The sequence below is a fragment of the Ornithorhynchus anatinus genome, chromosome 4 (assembly GCF_004115215.2).
Source record: "Ornithorhynchus anatinus isolate Pmale09 chromosome 4, mOrnAna1.pri.v4, whole genome shotgun sequence".
NCBI lineage: Eukaryota > Metazoa > Chordata > Mammalia > Monotremata > Ornithorhynchidae > Ornithorhynchus > Ornithorhynchus anatinus.
Window position 1 is genome coordinate 31,082,940 of NC_041731.1, and position 17,570 is coordinate 31,100,509.

The 17,570-nt window shown below is 42.6% G+C and overlaps 1 protein-coding gene across 7 annotated transcripts in view; it reads right to left on the bottom strand.

Annotated features, from left to right (window-relative positions):
- Positions 1-17,570, bottom strand: part of CDK5RAP2 (CDK5 regulatory subunit associated protein 2) — a 139,300-nt gene that overhangs the window by 62,686 nt on the left and 59,044 nt on the right. For all 7 annotated transcript variants that reach the window (XM_029062453.2, XM_039911746.1, XM_029062452.2 and 4 more), the window contains 3 exons: positions 15,819-16,037; positions 2,320-2,490; positions 944-1,108 (listed from right to left, as the gene is read on the bottom strand). In XM_029062453.2, the coding sequence (XP_028918286.1) occupies positions 944-1,108; positions 2,320-2,490; positions 15,819-16,037 (555 nt within the window). The remainder of the gene's footprint in view (positions 1-943; positions 1,109-2,319; positions 2,491-15,818; positions 16,038-17,570) is intronic.

The following is a 17,570-nucleotide window of genomic DNA, read 5'->3' on the forward strand; positions in this document are numbered from 1 at the left end:
TAAGCGCTTTCTTTGGGCCAGGGATTGTATTAAGCACTGGGGTAGATATGAGCTAATCAGGTTGGACAGTCCATGTTCCACAAGGGGCTGACAAGCTTAATCCCTACTTTAAAGATAAGGTAACTGAGGCCCAGAAAAGTTAAGTGACTTGCCCAAGGTCACTCTGCTGGTAAGTGGAGGAGCCAGGATTAGAACCCAGGCCCTACTGACTCACAGGTGCGTGCTCTACCCACTAGTCCACGCTGCCTCAAACCCTGAAAACTAAACTGTATCAAGGGTGGTGGCATAATGATTGAGTTCAGAACTGAAAGTTTTAGGTTCCACGCATACGCTGTGAATGCCAATCACATGAAATGACATTAAATATAACGTACATGGGATCGATTCATGAACTAACTCATTATGAGCAAGCAGAGAGTTTAGCATTCTGAACACATGCCAAAGTGAGACCAGCATAATCCAAAAGTGAACTGCTGACCTTATTCTACAACTTTCTCTTGGTGATATTTGCCCCCATATATTGATCAGCCACCATCTCAGTGAGGAATTGAAAAACTTATTGGAAGAACCTGCTAAGGAACATTTAGGATTACGCATATCTTGGAACTTGCGCCTCAGGCAAATAGGCAATATCTGAATTCTTTAAAGCAGCAGCTTTTGCTAAATAACAGCCTGGGTTTAAAGTTATTAATCAATACAGAGGATAGAAAAATCACTTTGTTGGCATTTGGGAGGCTTAATTAACAGTATGAATGCATTCAAACACTTCCTTGAATCAAAGTGCCTGTGAAATAAATATTCTTTGCATAAGAACATCAATCAATGGTACTTTGTGCAGAGCACTGTCCTAAGCACTTGGGAGAGTACAACAGTTAGCTGACACATTCCCTGCCCGCAGTGAGCTGATAATCAAGGCCAAAGGTAAAACTGTTGCCCAGCTCACCTCTGAATGTGGGTCTTTGGCTGCTGACTGTTGAGAAGTACATTTTTCTGTTATTAAGCCTTCATTCCTCAACTCAAGATCCTCTTTAGCTTTCAGAAGATGGTTCAGCCTGTTCAAAAGCTGCTGATGTTCGGCATCTTTTTCTTTCACCATGCCATCGAGTCTCTTAAAAAAAAACAGAGTGCAGTGATAATCAGTCACTCAGTCAATTGGATTTATTGAACACTTACTGTGTGCAGAGCATTGTAGTAAGCACTTGGGAGAGCACAATATAACAACAAACACATTCCCTGCCCACAACAAGCTTACAGTCTTGGGGCAAGGGATTTGGAGGGGGGTAGACATTAATATAAATAAATAAATTACAGATATGTACATAAGTTCTGTGGGGCTTGGTAAATATGAAAGTATTTACCAAACAACACCTGACAAATGTCTTTGGCAGAACAACTTTTGTATGTGAATAAGAAATGAGAAGCAATATGGCCTAGTGGAAAGAACACGGGCCTGGGAATCAGAGGGACTTGGATTCTAAACCTGGCGCTGTCACTTGTCTGCTGTGTGACCTTGGATAAGTCACTTAAGTTCTCTGTGCCTTAGTTACCTCATCTGTAAAATGAGAATGAGACTGTGAGCTCCATGTGGGGCTGGGACTGCGTCGAACCTCATTTGCTGTATCTACCCAAGTGCTCAGAACAATGCTTGAAACATAGCAAGCGCTTATTATATATAATCACATCATTATTATTATTATTATTATTATTATTATTTTAATACCACACAACTTTTCTGAACAACTCCCTTCTGCCAAACTCTAGATACTGCAGTGTGATCATTAAGCCGGACAGAGGTCACAGCAGTGATGGTCATTGTAAATCTTCCTTACACAGTACAGTTCTACCAGTGTGGTTGCACCATTTCTCAGAATCCCATTCCAAGTCAGAGCTGCCTTCAAATAAGATTCTGATCTCTGATTTACTCTCGGAATGGTACAAATCCAAATCTCTCTCCAGGGAGACTTCTACTTTGGATCTGACTCTAAAAGATCTTTTTTCAATATTACAACATTTTTGAATTCTGTGGAGAGGAGTTTTGCTTTGACAGGGCATATCTAAGGTTGCATGTACCCCCTTTAAGGTTTTCACAACAGGAAACCTTGCTCACCCCAAGCACTCTTCTGTGCCTCCCACAATCGCTACTCAGTGAAACAGACCTTAAAAAGAAGAAGGTATGCAAATGGATTCTGGAAACACTCTCTAGCTCTTTGACTGCGGGAAATTACAACGCATACGTATTCCCAAAAAAAGTATTTTTACCACAAATCATGCAAAACCCAGTGACTAAATAAAGTACAAAAGAAAAGCAAATAATAGTACCTGAAGTAATATATCTTTTTGACTGACACTGTCTGTTAGGTGTTTGATAGCTAGTTCTTGGCTGTGCAATTTCTGATTACTTTCACTCAGAAGAATATTGTAATGATGCTCCACCGCTTTCTCTTTCTCAATCATTTCACCATGCAATTTTTCGACTTGATTTCTAAGGTCCTACCAAAAAAAAAAAAGAAGAAATGGGATTAGCGTCACTAAAATTTCTAAATGACAATCTGTCATTAGTTTAACTTTTCAGAATTTTAAAAGACTCCTCTCATTGAGTGGTCTAAATCATCTATTTAGCAAATGTGGTCCTTTTCACGATCAAGTACACTTTGGTAAGATAATTTTTTTAGCCAAAAATGTATTTTTAACCGAAACAAATATATTAGCTAGAACAACCCAATATAATAATAACAATAATTGTGATATTTGTTTAAGCCCTTAATATGTGCCAGCACTGTACTAAGCAATGGGGCAGATATAAGACCCATGGAGCTCATAGACTAAGTAGGAGGGAGAAGAGGTATTGAATCCCCAATTTGCAAGCTGAGGGAACTGAGACATAGAGAAGTTAAGTGCCTTGCCCCAAATCACTCAGCAGGTACATGGCAGAGACAGGATTAGAACCCAGATCCTCTGACTCAGAGGTACAGGTTCTTTCCCCTAGGCCATGCAGTTTCTCTAAAATCAGCAGGACAGTTAAGCAAACAGGCTTAAGGTTGTGAGAGCCACACGTCATTCCAATGCCTCTTCGGAAACCCTATCATCTGCACAGCTAGATGCGTGGCAGGGAGCATTTCAGGTTTTTCCCACCATTTCTGCCTCTACCCAAATGCAGTCAGAATCAGCCAATGTATTGAACTGCCTCCAGTCAAAGTCTCCATTTTATTCTATTATACTTTCCTATGTTCTTAGTCCAATGTTCTACACATGGTAAGTGAGCCTACATAGGGTTCAGAGTCTCAGTAGGAGGGAGAACAGGTACTTACTCCCCACTCTGCAGATGAGGGAACTGAGGCACAGAGTAGTTCAGTGACTTGGCCAAGGTCACACAGCAGTTACATGGCAAAGCTGGGATTAGAACCCAGGTCCTCTGACTCCCAGGCCCAAGTTCTTTCCTCCAGGTCATGCAGCTTTAGGCCGCGCTTTATTAAACACTCACTAAAGTCCACTGATTAATTCCACCGCTCTAGGTACGGTGTATTGCACATAAAGGATGCTCAGGAAGTGCCACTGATTATGGCAATGATAGTTATCAAGGGTCTCTATCTGATCAGGGACCATCTCCATTTACAGAGCTCAGAGACCAACCCCCAACTGGCCAGAAATTAGCTCCTTCTCAACATGATATATGAGTGGTAGACACACTATGTGTAGGCCACCTTCTTCTCCAGAATCAGGAGGAATTCAATCAGTCATATTTAGTGCTTGGGAGAGTACAATACGACAGAGTTGGTAGATGCATTCCCTGCCCACAATGAGCTTACAGTCTAGAGAGTCTGGAGGCTTGAGGAGAAGGGATATGCAGGCTCCCATCTTACCCAAGTGTTGGCTCTCTAGGAGATCCTTGAGCAATCAGGAGATACACATAATCAATCAATCTCACACTGAAAATTCTCCACCTACCCCAGTTTCACCTAACATTCTAAAAGCTGACCATGCTGAAGCCCCTCAACAGGAATTTGAGAGTGACGCTGCTCTTGTTCACGACATTAAGATTGGGAAACCTATTCGACCTTCTGCTCTGCACAGCTAATTAGCTACACTGATTTAATATGAATTCTGCTCTGGAATTAAAGGGTTTCAACAGAAATTTTCCTAGGTGAATGCATTCCCTATGAACCCTGACCTCTCTCTTTCCCTGGCAATAAGCTATTGCTATTTATCCATCAATGGTATGTATTGAGTGTTTACTTTGTGCTCACTGTACTAAGCACTTGAGAGAGTACAATGCAACAGAATTAGCTCTCTGCCCAAAAGAGCCAACAATATAGAGTAATATGTAGTATGTAATGGTATTAACTGAACACCCATAGGGTTCAGGGTACTGTACTGACAGGGAAAGTACAATAGAAGCATAAGCAACATTCTCTCTCCATAAGGTACTTCACAAATCTTTCACAAATGGTTCCTTAAAAATGCTCTCTGTGATGGGTCAGTGTCACCATCTCCATCTTTGCAGCAAACAACACAAGGATAAGCATCTTCTCCAGGTTTCCCAGCAGAACAACATCCTGCATCCTTAGGTCTTAAGTCTCCAGTCTAATGCTCAGACCATTGGACCAGATGGCTACTAAGTTCCCCTTTTATTTTTCCAAAGAACAGATCCATATAAACCAAAGATCAACCACTATCACCACCAACCATCTGGCTGCCTTGCTAAATCCATTTGCCCCTTGGTCTGGAAATAGAGCTAGTTTTCCAAGTTACCTAATTATTTCCCCGCTAGATGGGCATACTGTTCCATTTATGTACATATCCAAATTTATTTATATTAATGTCTTTCTCACCCTCTAGACTGCACGCTTGTTGCGGGCAGAGAAAGTGTCTGTTACATTGTTGTGTCGTACTCTTCAAAGAGCCTAGTAGAGTGCCCTGTAGACATAAGCACTCAATAAATACAACTGATTGATTGATCAAGTAAAAACACTTTCTGCTCAACTTGGCTGATCCAGGTTTCAATCAATCAATCAAGGGCATTTATTGAGCACTGTACGAGGCACTGTAGACATGATCCCTGCCCACTAGTAGTTTCATGTCCCAGTCCCCTGGGCCACTAGATAAAACAACATCCTTCTCTCCAGCCCAACAAAGCCTACTTAGAAAGATGTTCATCACATCAAGGGCTCCAACAGCTTTTCAAGAAACTTTATTAATGAATCTATACTATTTATTGAGCACTTCCTATGAGCAGAGCACTGTACTAAGCGCTTGGGAGCATACAATACAATGGAGTTGGTAAACACGCTCCCTTCCCATTCCCTAATTGTTGAATTTAATAATGTTGGTATTTGTTAAGCGCTTACTATGTGCAGAGCACTGTTCTAAGCGCTGGGGTAGACACAGGGGAAGCAGGTTGTCCCACGTGGGGCTCACAGTCTTTAATCCCCATTTTACAGATGAGGGAACTGAGGCACAGAGAAGTTAAGTGACTTGCCCACAGTCACACAGCTGACGAGTGGCAGAGCTGGGATTCGAACTCATGAGCCCTGACTCCAAAGCCCGTGCTCTTTCCACTGTGCCACGCTGCTTCCCAAACCTTTGTTTGAACAGAGAGAACTTGATAGCACACTGCAACCTTTTACTATCCAGACTTCATGTTAAGAAAGGCAACAAGAAGAAATCACTCTTTCCCATGGATTAAAATCAAGAGCACCTCATAAACAACTGAACTCTGGATGCATAACTTTCCTGGTTATTAATTAGACTGAACACACCTACACTAAGAAGCTGGCAATTCTGAAAATTCCTTAATGACCGAAGTCACAAAATCTCAAACTCACTTCATTACAACCAAAAATTACATTAGAGGAGGAACTGCTTTAACTGAAAATCAAAATACAGAACATTTCTTCATAAAAAACTACTTTTAACAAAACCATTAGATAGCCAAGTTTAATCTTGGTCAATCAATCAATCAATCAGTGGTATCTATTGAGCACTATGTGCAGAGCAATGTAGTAAGCACTGGGAGAGTACAATACAAAGAGTGAACCCCAGCAACCTATATAATTTACAGTATTTTTTAAAAAGTGTCAGAAGTGTCAAAAAGTGACCTGTCAAAGAACAGTTTCTAAAACTTTCTTCTATTTTGTCATAGGTGGTTTGACTGCAGATTGATTTGAAAAAGATGATAAGATTTAAACACTAAAGGTTCAAATCTCATCCTTGACAGTGACCCTTAGCAGACTGTGGGAGGGAGAGGGTGATCAGTTTATCTAGAAAATAGGGACTTTTCTAATGCCTTTATTTGTATTTCTACAGAAAACCTTAAGAATGCAATATATTTTATTATGTAATGTACTTAGCTCCTTATATCTGCAGTAAAATTGGACCGCCAGCTTTGTAAAAGCATCCCATTTTTACCTTTCAATTAAATAAAAAGCTTACCTATGTTAAATTGAATATTTTCTGTTCATGATATCAAATTATAAATTCTGAAATAATTTTCTCAATTCTTTACTTTATGCAAACTTACAATTAGACCCTTTTTCACATGAATAGTTCAACTTCTATTGTGTGGGCATTCAATTCCAATTTGTTTCCTTCTCTTTTTAAATTTCAGTTTAACTACCTGGTTTAGAGAACCTCTTATCCATTTTGGTCTTACAATGCTATAATATGTTGTTACAGCTTTCTCATTAACCACCACAGCGTTTACAGAGCACTGATTTCCAGAGGACTGCAAATCCAACGTTTCCCTCGCTAGCTATCAGTCCAAGAAAAACATTTTCAGGCTCAGATGAAGGGAGCTACAGCTCCACTGAATTTAAATCTGTCAGGCTGAAAACACATGCTTTTGGATCTGCATCTCCTGGGCACTGGATATTCACCCCACCTGCAGCCCCATAGCACTTATGTGCATATCCATAATCTATTTATTTACATTAATATCTGTCACCCCCTCTAGACTGTAAGCTCCTTGTGGGCAGGGAACACACCTACCGACTCCGTTACAGTGTACTCTACCAAATGCTCAGTAGAGTGCTCTGCCTATGGTAAGCGCTCAATAAATACCATTAACTGATGGACTGGATCCCAATATCCAGCCAAATGTTTTCCTTTCTTTTTGGGGTGGTTTTTTTTGCTTGTGCTTTCTGTAATGTTGTGTCAACTTCTCTTGTGCCTGGGCCTGCCCTCTTGTAGAAGGCAGGGGTAATAATAATAATAATAATGGTATTTGTTAAGCGCTTACTATGTGCCAAGCACTGTTCTAAGAATTGGGATAGATACAAAGTAATCAAGTGGTCCCACGTGGGGCTCAGTCTTTATCCCCATTTTACAGATAAGGCACAGATGAGGCACAGAGAAGTTAAGCCGTTTGCCCAAGGTCACACAGGAGACAAGTGGCAGAGCCGGGATTAGAACTCGTATCCTCTGACTCCCAAGCCCGTGCTCTTTCTACTAAGCCATGCTGCTTCTTGTAGGGTAGGGTAGGGTTTGGCACCAAGAAGAATTATTAAAACTGTTATTTTTGAGCTTGAGCCCTTCCCTACAAATCTCTCCGGGCGCAGGGCACCACAAAGTCGAGAGAAGTCAGAGCGAGCTTAATGGAAAGACATTTGAGTGGGTGTGTATGCAGCGAGAGATGCCTCAGAAAAGGAGGAAGGCTGCCATGGAAACATTCACACTATACTCCCTTCCCTTCCGCTTCCCTATTGCACAGGTGGAGTTATAATAAGCAACTCGTGTAAGAGAAAGGCACGCACCCTTCAGCCCTCACTTGGATAGAGGAAACAGAACTTCAAATTGCTAACCTGAGTCAATTCTAAATAGTGTCCAGGAGGTTGACTGGTAGATTATTTTTTCAAGATTCTTGCTTTTCTAATAAAGGTCCCACATCCCTGCTAAGAGGAAACATTCTTGGAAACGAGAAATTTTGTAGACCGCGCTGGAGCCTTACAGAGTGGGTGAAGGGGAGGGGACTACCTGTAGCCATAGTAAGCATCGCTTTCCTTGCATCCTCATTTAAATCAATAAGACGTGAATGTCTGTAAAATGAGTCATATTGAAAAGACAGGATATGCCAGCTTTCATCTCAAGCAATTTCCCACAATTAGTGGATATTAAACTTGAAAATCCATTTACGACTAACTGGGGTAGTAAATAGCAAAATAAAATAGAGCAATCTGGCAAGGAAAAAAAGTCTGAGAAGCTCGATTGAAGTCCATAAAATCACACAAAATAGTTGGTTATCAAATCTTTTAGTACCAGAATTAGGGAACAACGCAGGTTTGAAGTTCTGGAAAAACAACAGGAAATCTATCTTAACCCAGGCAATGGGTTAAGAAGGTTCTGATCTACAACAGAGAGGTGCAAGTAGATAATACCAATGGGGAAGTGTTTGGATCAATTGAGAAGTGCGCTAAGGGCTATAAAGGGGAAATGTTTAAAGATATCACAAGGCTCAAAGAATGTTCTGATAGATTCCTAGATGACAGGTCCCAACTGAGGAACAGTTGGGAAAATTAGGGCAGCCATCACACTATTCCTCCAAGTATCCTGTGGTATCAGTCAGAGATGGAATATCAATCAATCAATGGCACTTATTGAGTGCTTATTCTGAGCAGATTACTGTACTAAGAGCTGGGAGAATACAATGCAGTCTGGGGCGGTTTTTTAATGGTATTTGTTAAGTGCTTACTATATGTCAGGCACTGTTCTAAGCATTGGAGTGGCTACGAGATAATCAGGTTGGACACAGTCCCTGTCCTACATAGGGCTCATAATCTTAATCCCCATTATACAGATGAGGTAGGTAATTTGAGGCACAGAGAAGTCAAGTGACATGCTCTAAATTCAACACCTGACAAGTGGCAGAGCTGGGATTAGAACCCAGGTCCTCTGGTTCCCAGACCCCTGCTCTTTCCACTGGGCCATGGTGCTTCTCTACCTGAAGCTCTATGAGCTCGTTGGCCCGACCTGAAAAAAACATTTCTTATGAATTTATGACAGATTAAAATTCCTCCACTTGCTGGAAATTTTATTCTCAGGCTAATAAATTCTGGATGAATTATGGCCCCAAAGGGGAGATTTGGTTTATTAATCTAAACCACAGCCAGAATAGAAGCTGCTAAACAATACAGAATTAAAGAGAGAATATTTAATCTTCAAGTTTGATATTTACAAAAGAAATGAGAATCTGTGCTCTAGGTTTTTTTTTCCCCCCAACATCAAATTTGTTCATTTTATTTCTGAGCAGCTGCAGGATAAGAAGTACGTCATCAAATCTGAATCTTACCAGGATTCACTGACAGAAAGTAGGTTAATCTTCTCAGGCCTTGTTGAGAGACTATTCCTTTAAATGTATGCAAAGAATTTCACCCAATAATTTGAATAAGGAACTGAAGAAAAACTCACTGATATTATTAGATTATCTGTGGTATTAACCCCCTTTACTACAGCAGCCTGGTCTAGTGGATGGAGCAAGAGCCTGGGAGTCAAAAGGACCTGGGTTCTAGTCCTGGCTTTGCCACTTGTCTGCCGTGGGACCTTCGCTTCACTTCTCTGGGCCTAAATTCCCTCATCTGTAAAATGGGGATTAAGACTGCGAGCCCCATGTGGCACAAGGACTGTGTCCATCCTGATTAGCTTGTACCTACCCCAGAGCTTAGAACAGTGCCTGGCACATATTAAGTGCTCAAATACCATAAAAAGGAAAAAATAACACTAAAGTCCAAGGAGGAACAGTGACTTGTATGAAAATATTCAGTGTCTACATAATATAACCTGGAGAAATGTCTTCCTTTTTCTGCTTAAAAAAAAGAAGAAGAATGTACCAAGTCAGATTGGGCCTGGCTGAAGGAGAATTAATCAATGGTATTTACTGAGTGCTTACTGTGTGCTGAGCACTGTACCAAGCATTTGGGAAAGTACAATATACCAGAGTTTGTAGACCCATTCCCTGCTCACAGAGAGCTTCCAGTCCAAAGAAAGCAAGACAGAGGGGGAAATCATTAGTGCCCAGGGGGTGAGGGAGAGAGAAGGGCTGAGTTGGTCACCATAGATCAGAGCTGGGGCAGCCTCAGGGGCAGCCACAACTTGTTTGCCCGGAGCAGGGCCCCAGGTAAGTATGGAGTTGGCCAGCAGCATGGCGCATAAGCAACATGATATAGTGGATACAGCACAAGCCTGGGAGTCAGAAGGTCATTGGTTCTAATCCTGATTCCTCCATTTGTCTGCTGTGTGAGTCTGGGCAGGTCTCTTCACTTCTCTGTGCTTCAGTTACCTCAGCTGTAAAATGGGGATTGATACTGTGAGGCGCATGAGGGACAGGTACTGTGCCCAACCTGATTTGCTTGTTATCAACCCCAGTGCTTAGTACAGGGCCTGGCACAAAGTAAGTGCTTAACAAATACCATAATTATTATTATTATCAGCAGCATCAGGGGCAGGATGATTTCTCTTCTACCCCCTCAAGGGTTGGGGAGGATCAGACCCTTCTGGCACCCCAGGGACCCTGAAAATACACTTATATCTACAGCTGAATTACCATCCCACCTATTTTCAAGGCCCATGAGATGTTTTGAAATCAATAAGAAAAAAGGTGGCATTGATTAGCTTAGTTCAAAGATCAATCAGCTTGCAAAGAAGCAGACAAGCCATTTTAAGGACACAGGTTCATGATTCTCCTACGGAGGAAATGCACTGCTCTGTTGACTTGACCAGTGAACAGATTAACCATAGCAACCTTCATTTACTATTCTATTGGGTCAATTAAAGTACAATACGATGGCTTGTTAGTTGGTGTCCTAGGTGAGAACTTAATATACTTTAATTAAAAAAAGAAACCCAGACCAAAAACTAGAGACTGGGATAAGACCTTTAAAAGCGAGAACATCCAGGACACCTAACAAACCATAAATTCCTATGAAACTACTGAAAATATATTCTACTCAAATGACATTCCATGCTATACCTTGAATATCAACCAATCAGTACATCAATTGTGTTTACTGAACATTTAACTGTGTGCAGAGCAGTGTACTAAGCGCCTGGGAGAGTACAAAACAACAGGAGTTGGTAGGCACATTCCCTGCCCACATGAGTTTACAGTCTAGAAGACTAGAGTCTACAGCCACCAACGCTAGCCCTAATATTTTCCCTAGTTTGTTTCTAAATATACATTCATCAGCTTGAAGTTGAAAAATTGGACAGAAGACCCTCAAATCCATCTAACCTAAAATTAAAACCGCTCTTGTCAAGAACACTAAATTTCCCAGTTGGGCGAGGGCACACTTTATATCACACAACTGGTTTTTGGTTAGGGAATTCTGTCTTCTAAAGTGAAATGCTCCACTATCAAAGAACATGGTTACAATGCAAGCTGAAGAGGAATCCCATAATGGATGAGGACGTTAAGACAGCCAAGGGAATAGTGGCTGAACTTAGTACTTCTCTGTAGTGGAGTATATGTTATTTAAAAGGAGAAGATAAATAGTACGACTGGGTCCCGCAAGGAACTAGAATACTGAGGGCTGTAACTAAAGATAAGGTATTGGAGAAATCAGATTGTCCCCCCCGATCTCGGTGGAATTGATATGAATTGTCCTTGCTCTCCTGGTCGAAGCATCTGATCAAGGAAGCAAGTGTAAGTCTCTGAGGGGGGCTGAGGTTGTGTGATTTGAGGCTGCTCGTCCTTTCCATCCAGAGAATGTTGTGACATTTAAATAACGAGCTCGAAATAGGCCTGAAAAATGGTGATTAGAAAGAACCGGCAAGTTGGCTTGTGGTGATGGCGCGCCCTCTGGTGGCCTACATAGATATTACTACAGGACTTGTCTCAGAATTATTTGCACCAGGCAACCTTTCAAGGGGCAAGTTGGCTCCACCTTTTGAGGCCCTTGGCCAAAGAAGGTCTGCCGAAGATACCAAGAAGACATCCTGCGACAGAGCTTCACTCCCCTAGGAATTCTCAAGCTTAGTACTGAGGCGGCCTCACCCCATAACTTTAGGTAACTTTAATGATAATAATGTTGGTAGTTGTTAACGCTTACTATGTGCAGAGCACTATTCTAAGCGCTGGGGCAGATACAGGGTAATCAGGTTCTCCCACGTGAGGCTCACAGTTAATCCCCATTTGACAAATGAGGGAACTGAGGCACGGAGAAGTGAAGTGACTTGCCCAAAGTCACACAGCTGACAAGTGGCAGTGCTGGGATTAGAACCCATGACCTCTGACTCCCAAGCCCGGGCTCTTTCCACTGAGCCACGCTGCTTCTCTAATAATAATTTTGGTATTTGTTGAGTACCTATGTGCCAAGCACTGCTCTAAGTGCTGGGTAGATACAAGGTCATCAGGATGTCCCACATGAGGCTCACAGTCTTCATCCCCATTTTACAGATGAGGGAACTGAGGCACAGAGAAGTTAAGTGACTTGCCCAAAGTCACACAGCTGACAAGTGGTGGAGTCGGGATTAGAACCCACAACCTCTGACTCCCAAGCCCAGGCTGTTTCCACTAAGCCATGCTGCTTCCCTAGACCGAAGGCTCACTGTGAGCGGGGAATATAACTGGACTTTCTCAAGCGCTAATACAGTGCTCTGCACAGAGTAAGGGCTCAATAAGTACGACAATGAATGAATGCTATATTGCACTCTGCCACAGTAAACACTCAATACGTGTCATTAATTAATTAAAGCAAATAAGAACCAATGGAGTTTCCTGATTACTTCCTAGGTTTGGGAAGGATGGCATCATGGAGAGCAACACAGAAAGACTCTAACAGTTATTTCAAGTTGAAATTAAAAATTGTCTTTAGCCAGTACAGACACTGTCACTGAAAGGTCTTCCCGCTATTTAATCCAGAAACTGCAGTAGCAACTGGTGAGTAGGTGGCTCCAGTTAAAGTGCCTAGTTTAGTGAAAGAAGTGGAAGATGTGCAACTCTAAAGACCTGGGTTTTGCAGTCTCTTTTCAGAATGGTGTGTGAAGCAAAAACTGTGCCTGAACACTAAGGCAACACCCCCCAACAGCACTTATGTACAAGTCTGTAATTTATTTATGTCTGTCTCCTCCTCTAGGACTGAAAGCTTGTTGTGGGCAGGGAATGAGTCTGTTATATTGTTACACTATACTCTCCCAGGTGCTTAATACACTGCTCTGTTCGCAGTAAGCGCCCCCTCCCTGCCCCCCAGTACTTATGTATACATCCATCATTTCATAATAATTATGGCATTTGTTAAGCGCTTACTATGTGCCAAGCACTGTTCTAAGCACTGGAGTAGATACAAGGAAATCAGGTTGTCCCATGTGGGGCTCCCAGTCTTAATCCCCATTTTACAGATGAGGTAACTGAGGCCCAGAGAAGTTAAATGACTTGCCCAAAATCCCACAGCTGACAAATGGCGGAGCGCGATTAGAACCCATGACCTCTGACTCCAATGCCTGGGCTCTTATGTCTGTCTCCCCGACTCTAGATTGCAAGCTAATTGTGGGCAGGGAGTGTGTGTTTATTGTTATATTATACTCACCCAAGTGCTTAATACAGTGTTCTGCACACAGTAAGTGCTCAATAAATAAGGCAGAATGAATACAATTGATGTACACTTAATACCCCTGAACTCCAAAAGACTGAAATTCCAAGATTCATCCTTCGTAACTTGATTTTAGTGCAAAATTCAAGAAAACCTATGCTATCCCGGGCACTGCAAGAATCACAAGTGACAGGAATTTCAAGCAAGACGTAAATGCTGATCTACACCGCTAGAACCTCTGAGCCAAAAGAAAGGAGACAAAAAAGTACCTTAATTATACCTCCTGCCAAGTTACCATATGTTACCACGCCAGATATGTGGGCTGGAAATCACTAAGCATATCTGGACGCCCTGAAATCTTCATTAAGGCTCTAAGACTGCTTCACAATGGCATAGCTGGGCGAGGCAGAGCCAGAGGTGCCCAGTCCGAGCCGGTGCCCAATGCCAGTTGAGTAAAGCGGAGCTGTGCGGTGATTCCGGCCCTTTCAACTTGTTCTATGCAGCCATGCTGCAGGATACACCAGGAAACCTGGATGCAAATGCTAGAATATACTTTGTCACCTCTCGGAAACTCTTCCAAACCAATGGAAAAGAGAAGCAGCGTGGCCTAGTGGATAAAGCCTGGGCCTAGGAGTCAGAAGTACCTGGTAATCCCAGCTCCCCCACTTATCTATGTGGCCTTTGTTAAGTCACTTCACTTCTCTGTGACTCAGTTCCCTCATCTGTAAAATGGGAATTAAGACTGTGAGCCCCATGTGAGACAGGGACTGTGACCAAACCGATTACCTTGTATCTACCCCAAGTAGATACAAGTACAGTGCCTGGCAAATAGTAAGCACTTAAGAAATACCATTAAAAAAAAGACTCAGACCATCATCCAAAGTCCTAAGCACAGTCATTCAACGATTACTGCATGCAGATGACTATGCCTTAGAGAGGCAGTCACACCCAAGAGGACATGTAGCTTAAACCGATCTACCAAATCAACGCAGGAGGCATGGGCTGATATAATCCAAAGAAACTGAGGCAATGTATATGCCTGCACTGGGGAAGCCACACAAACTGAAAACGTACACTGGCAACATGGAGAAAAATGCTGTCACAGAATTCTGTTACCTATGCAGCGCACTAGCTAACACAAAGAAGTGAAACTTGAATCAAGAAGACTGGAACAAACTTTGGGAAACTACCAAAATGTACTGACAGCATAGCATCTGACTCCAAACGAAAAGTAAAGGTTAACAGTGCTGTCGTGTTGTTCAACCCAACACTCCAACCGTGAGACTCGGACCCCAACACAAGACATCTGGTTCCTTAAGCAGTTCCGTCAGCGTCATCTCCGGGCCAGACTCATTTCAAAAGGCAAGGCAAGTTCAAGGACAGCCAAGATCTGGAAGGTATCTGGCCTCCCAGCCTCGAAGCTCTGCTCACCTTAACCAAAGCTATGGGGGTGGGACACGTGAAGAGAGTGAGCAACTACAGGACGCCCAGACACCAGCTGTAGGGAAAGATGAAATTGGGAAACGGAAAGCAAGGACGGCAGAAGAAACGTTGAAAGGACATGGTAAAACACAGCTTCAGACAATGCTGCATCCCAACCAAAAGCTGAGAGTAAGTTGCTGAGGCCAGACCAACAGAGCATCCTGTTATCAAGAAAGGAGTGTCTCTTTTCAAGCAAAAGCTTCCAAAGGAAACCAGAGGCAGGGAGAGAGAAGAGAAAAAAGTGTCAGGCACTGCAAAAATTAGGCATAACAAAATAAACAGGGGGTAGTCATTTTGTGAGCACAATGGGTCTGGGACAGTAGGCTTTTTCACCACAAACACGTGTCCGTGTGTGTACGTGTGGGTGCTACCAAATGAGAAGACACACCTCGATGTCTACCAGGAGCTAGCATTTTAAAATGCAGCCTACTAAGTAAGGACTATTCTAATATATTTGTTATCTATATAGGATTTTTTAATAGTGCACATGGGTGCTACATGAAGGCACTGTGATATTACTCAAACAGAGGGCTGTAAAACTGTCGTCTGTGCAATCACTAAAATTTAACTGCCCAAACCAGGAGGTTTGACAGAGCAGTTTTTGGTCTATGTTACACCAGTTTTCTGTCTTTATTCTCCCTCCTGAGGATAGATGTGCAGAGTATTAAAATTGCCAGGAGAGAAGTCTCTGATTCTGAAACCAGTTGAAAATTTAAGAATCAGAGGCTTCTGAAGCCAGTTGAAAATTTAAGAGAAGCCACCAGGCCCTTGCAGCAACTACTTCATAACCAGTAGAAAAAGCAGATAAAAAGTGATAATAACATTAATGGTTTTGTCTCCTCTGCTCTTCTGCAGTTGTGCCTCATCCAGTTCCTTCTCCATTTTCTCTCTTTCCTGTCGCAAGTCATTCAGTTCCTGATCAAGCCATTTTATCCTCCTGACCAGCTTACGGTTCTCGGTATCTTTCGTCAGGTTGTCTGATTGTAGCTCTGCTAAAACAGTTTCTTTTTCCATCAAAGCAATCTGATAATCTTCAGCCCCCTAAAAGAGAGAGAGACACATTAGGACTTATAAGCAAACTCAGAGAAGAGCAGTGTGGCCTTGTGGATAGAGCACAGGCCTGAGAGTCAGAAGGACCTGAACTCTAACCTCGGCTCTGCCACTTGCCTGCCGCGTGACCCTGGCAGTCACTTAACTTTTCTGGGCCTCATTTACCTCATCTGTAAAATGGGGATTACAACCATGAGTCCCATGTGGACAGGGACTCTGTCCAACCTTATTTGCTTGTATCCCCCCAGCATTTAGTACATTGCCTGGCACGCAGTGCTTAACAAATACCACAATTAATATTATTATCATTATTATTATTGTCTGCTGTGTGACCTCGGACAAGTCACTTCACTTCTCTGGGCCTCAGTTACTTGATCTGTAAAATGGGGATTATGACTGTGAATCCCATGTGGGACATGGACTGTGTCTAATCAGATTAGCTTCAAACCAGATTAACCTGTATCTACCCCAGCACTTAGAACAGTGCCTGCACATAGTAAACACTTACCAATACCACATTAAAAAAAAAAAAGCTGAGAAGCCCTCCATCCCCTTACCATTTAGCAACAGATTTAAAAAAGCAAAAGAGAGTTTGGGAACCTAAAAGGAATATTTCAAAGCCTGTCTGAGGACTGAGATGGCTGAGAGCTGAGATTAGAGAGTGTCAGTGAGGCCATTTTACTTCTGCCTCTAACAGAAGTCCAAAGGTTCACACGCAAATTGGCTCAGGAGAAAGTTGTCAGCAACAGAACAGTTTCAGCCAAAAGGACAGAGCACTAGACTACAATAGCAGCTTTCTCAGACTGACACTTGAGACCGCTCCCAGAGATGGGTCACAGTGAAAACCGACTGGCAAGCCAGCCCCAACAGGGGGACAGACCTCAGACTGCATTTCTATTGTGCTGCTGTTTTTCAATGGAACAAGATCGACTTACCATACGTATAAGCTGGAAGTCGCTAAAGGGAGTTCTGCTGCTTCGGGGGCATAAAAAGATCTCAATAACTGGCCCATTTTGGAACATTTTTATTTGGGGTGAGCTCCTGAACAGCAAGGTCTTGCAGTGACGTGGGGATCCCAGACACTGATGCAATGGCAATCAGAGCTCAGCTGTGATTGTGCGGGTACCTGATCCGGATAACTGATTAAGAAAATGCCTGAGTATCTTTTCTGGAGAGCTTAGGCCTGGAGCAAGCTCCAAGGCTGCCACAGAAAAAGATACAAAGATGTCCTGCAGGCCAAACTCAAGCCACGCTGTGGGCAGGGAATGTGCTTGTTTGTTATTGTATTGTGCTCTCCCAAGCACTTAGTATAGTGCTTTGCATACAGTAAGCGCTAAATGAACGAGACTGGCTCTTGGGTATTTGAGGCACAAGGCAGGCCCTCCTGGCCTCGGCCATGATATTCTGCTCTTTGGGCTTTGATAGGAGGCACTGTTCATTCATTCATTCATTCAATAGTATTTATTGAGCGCTTGCTATGTGCAGAGCACTGTACTAAGCGCTTGGGATGAACAAGTCGGCAAC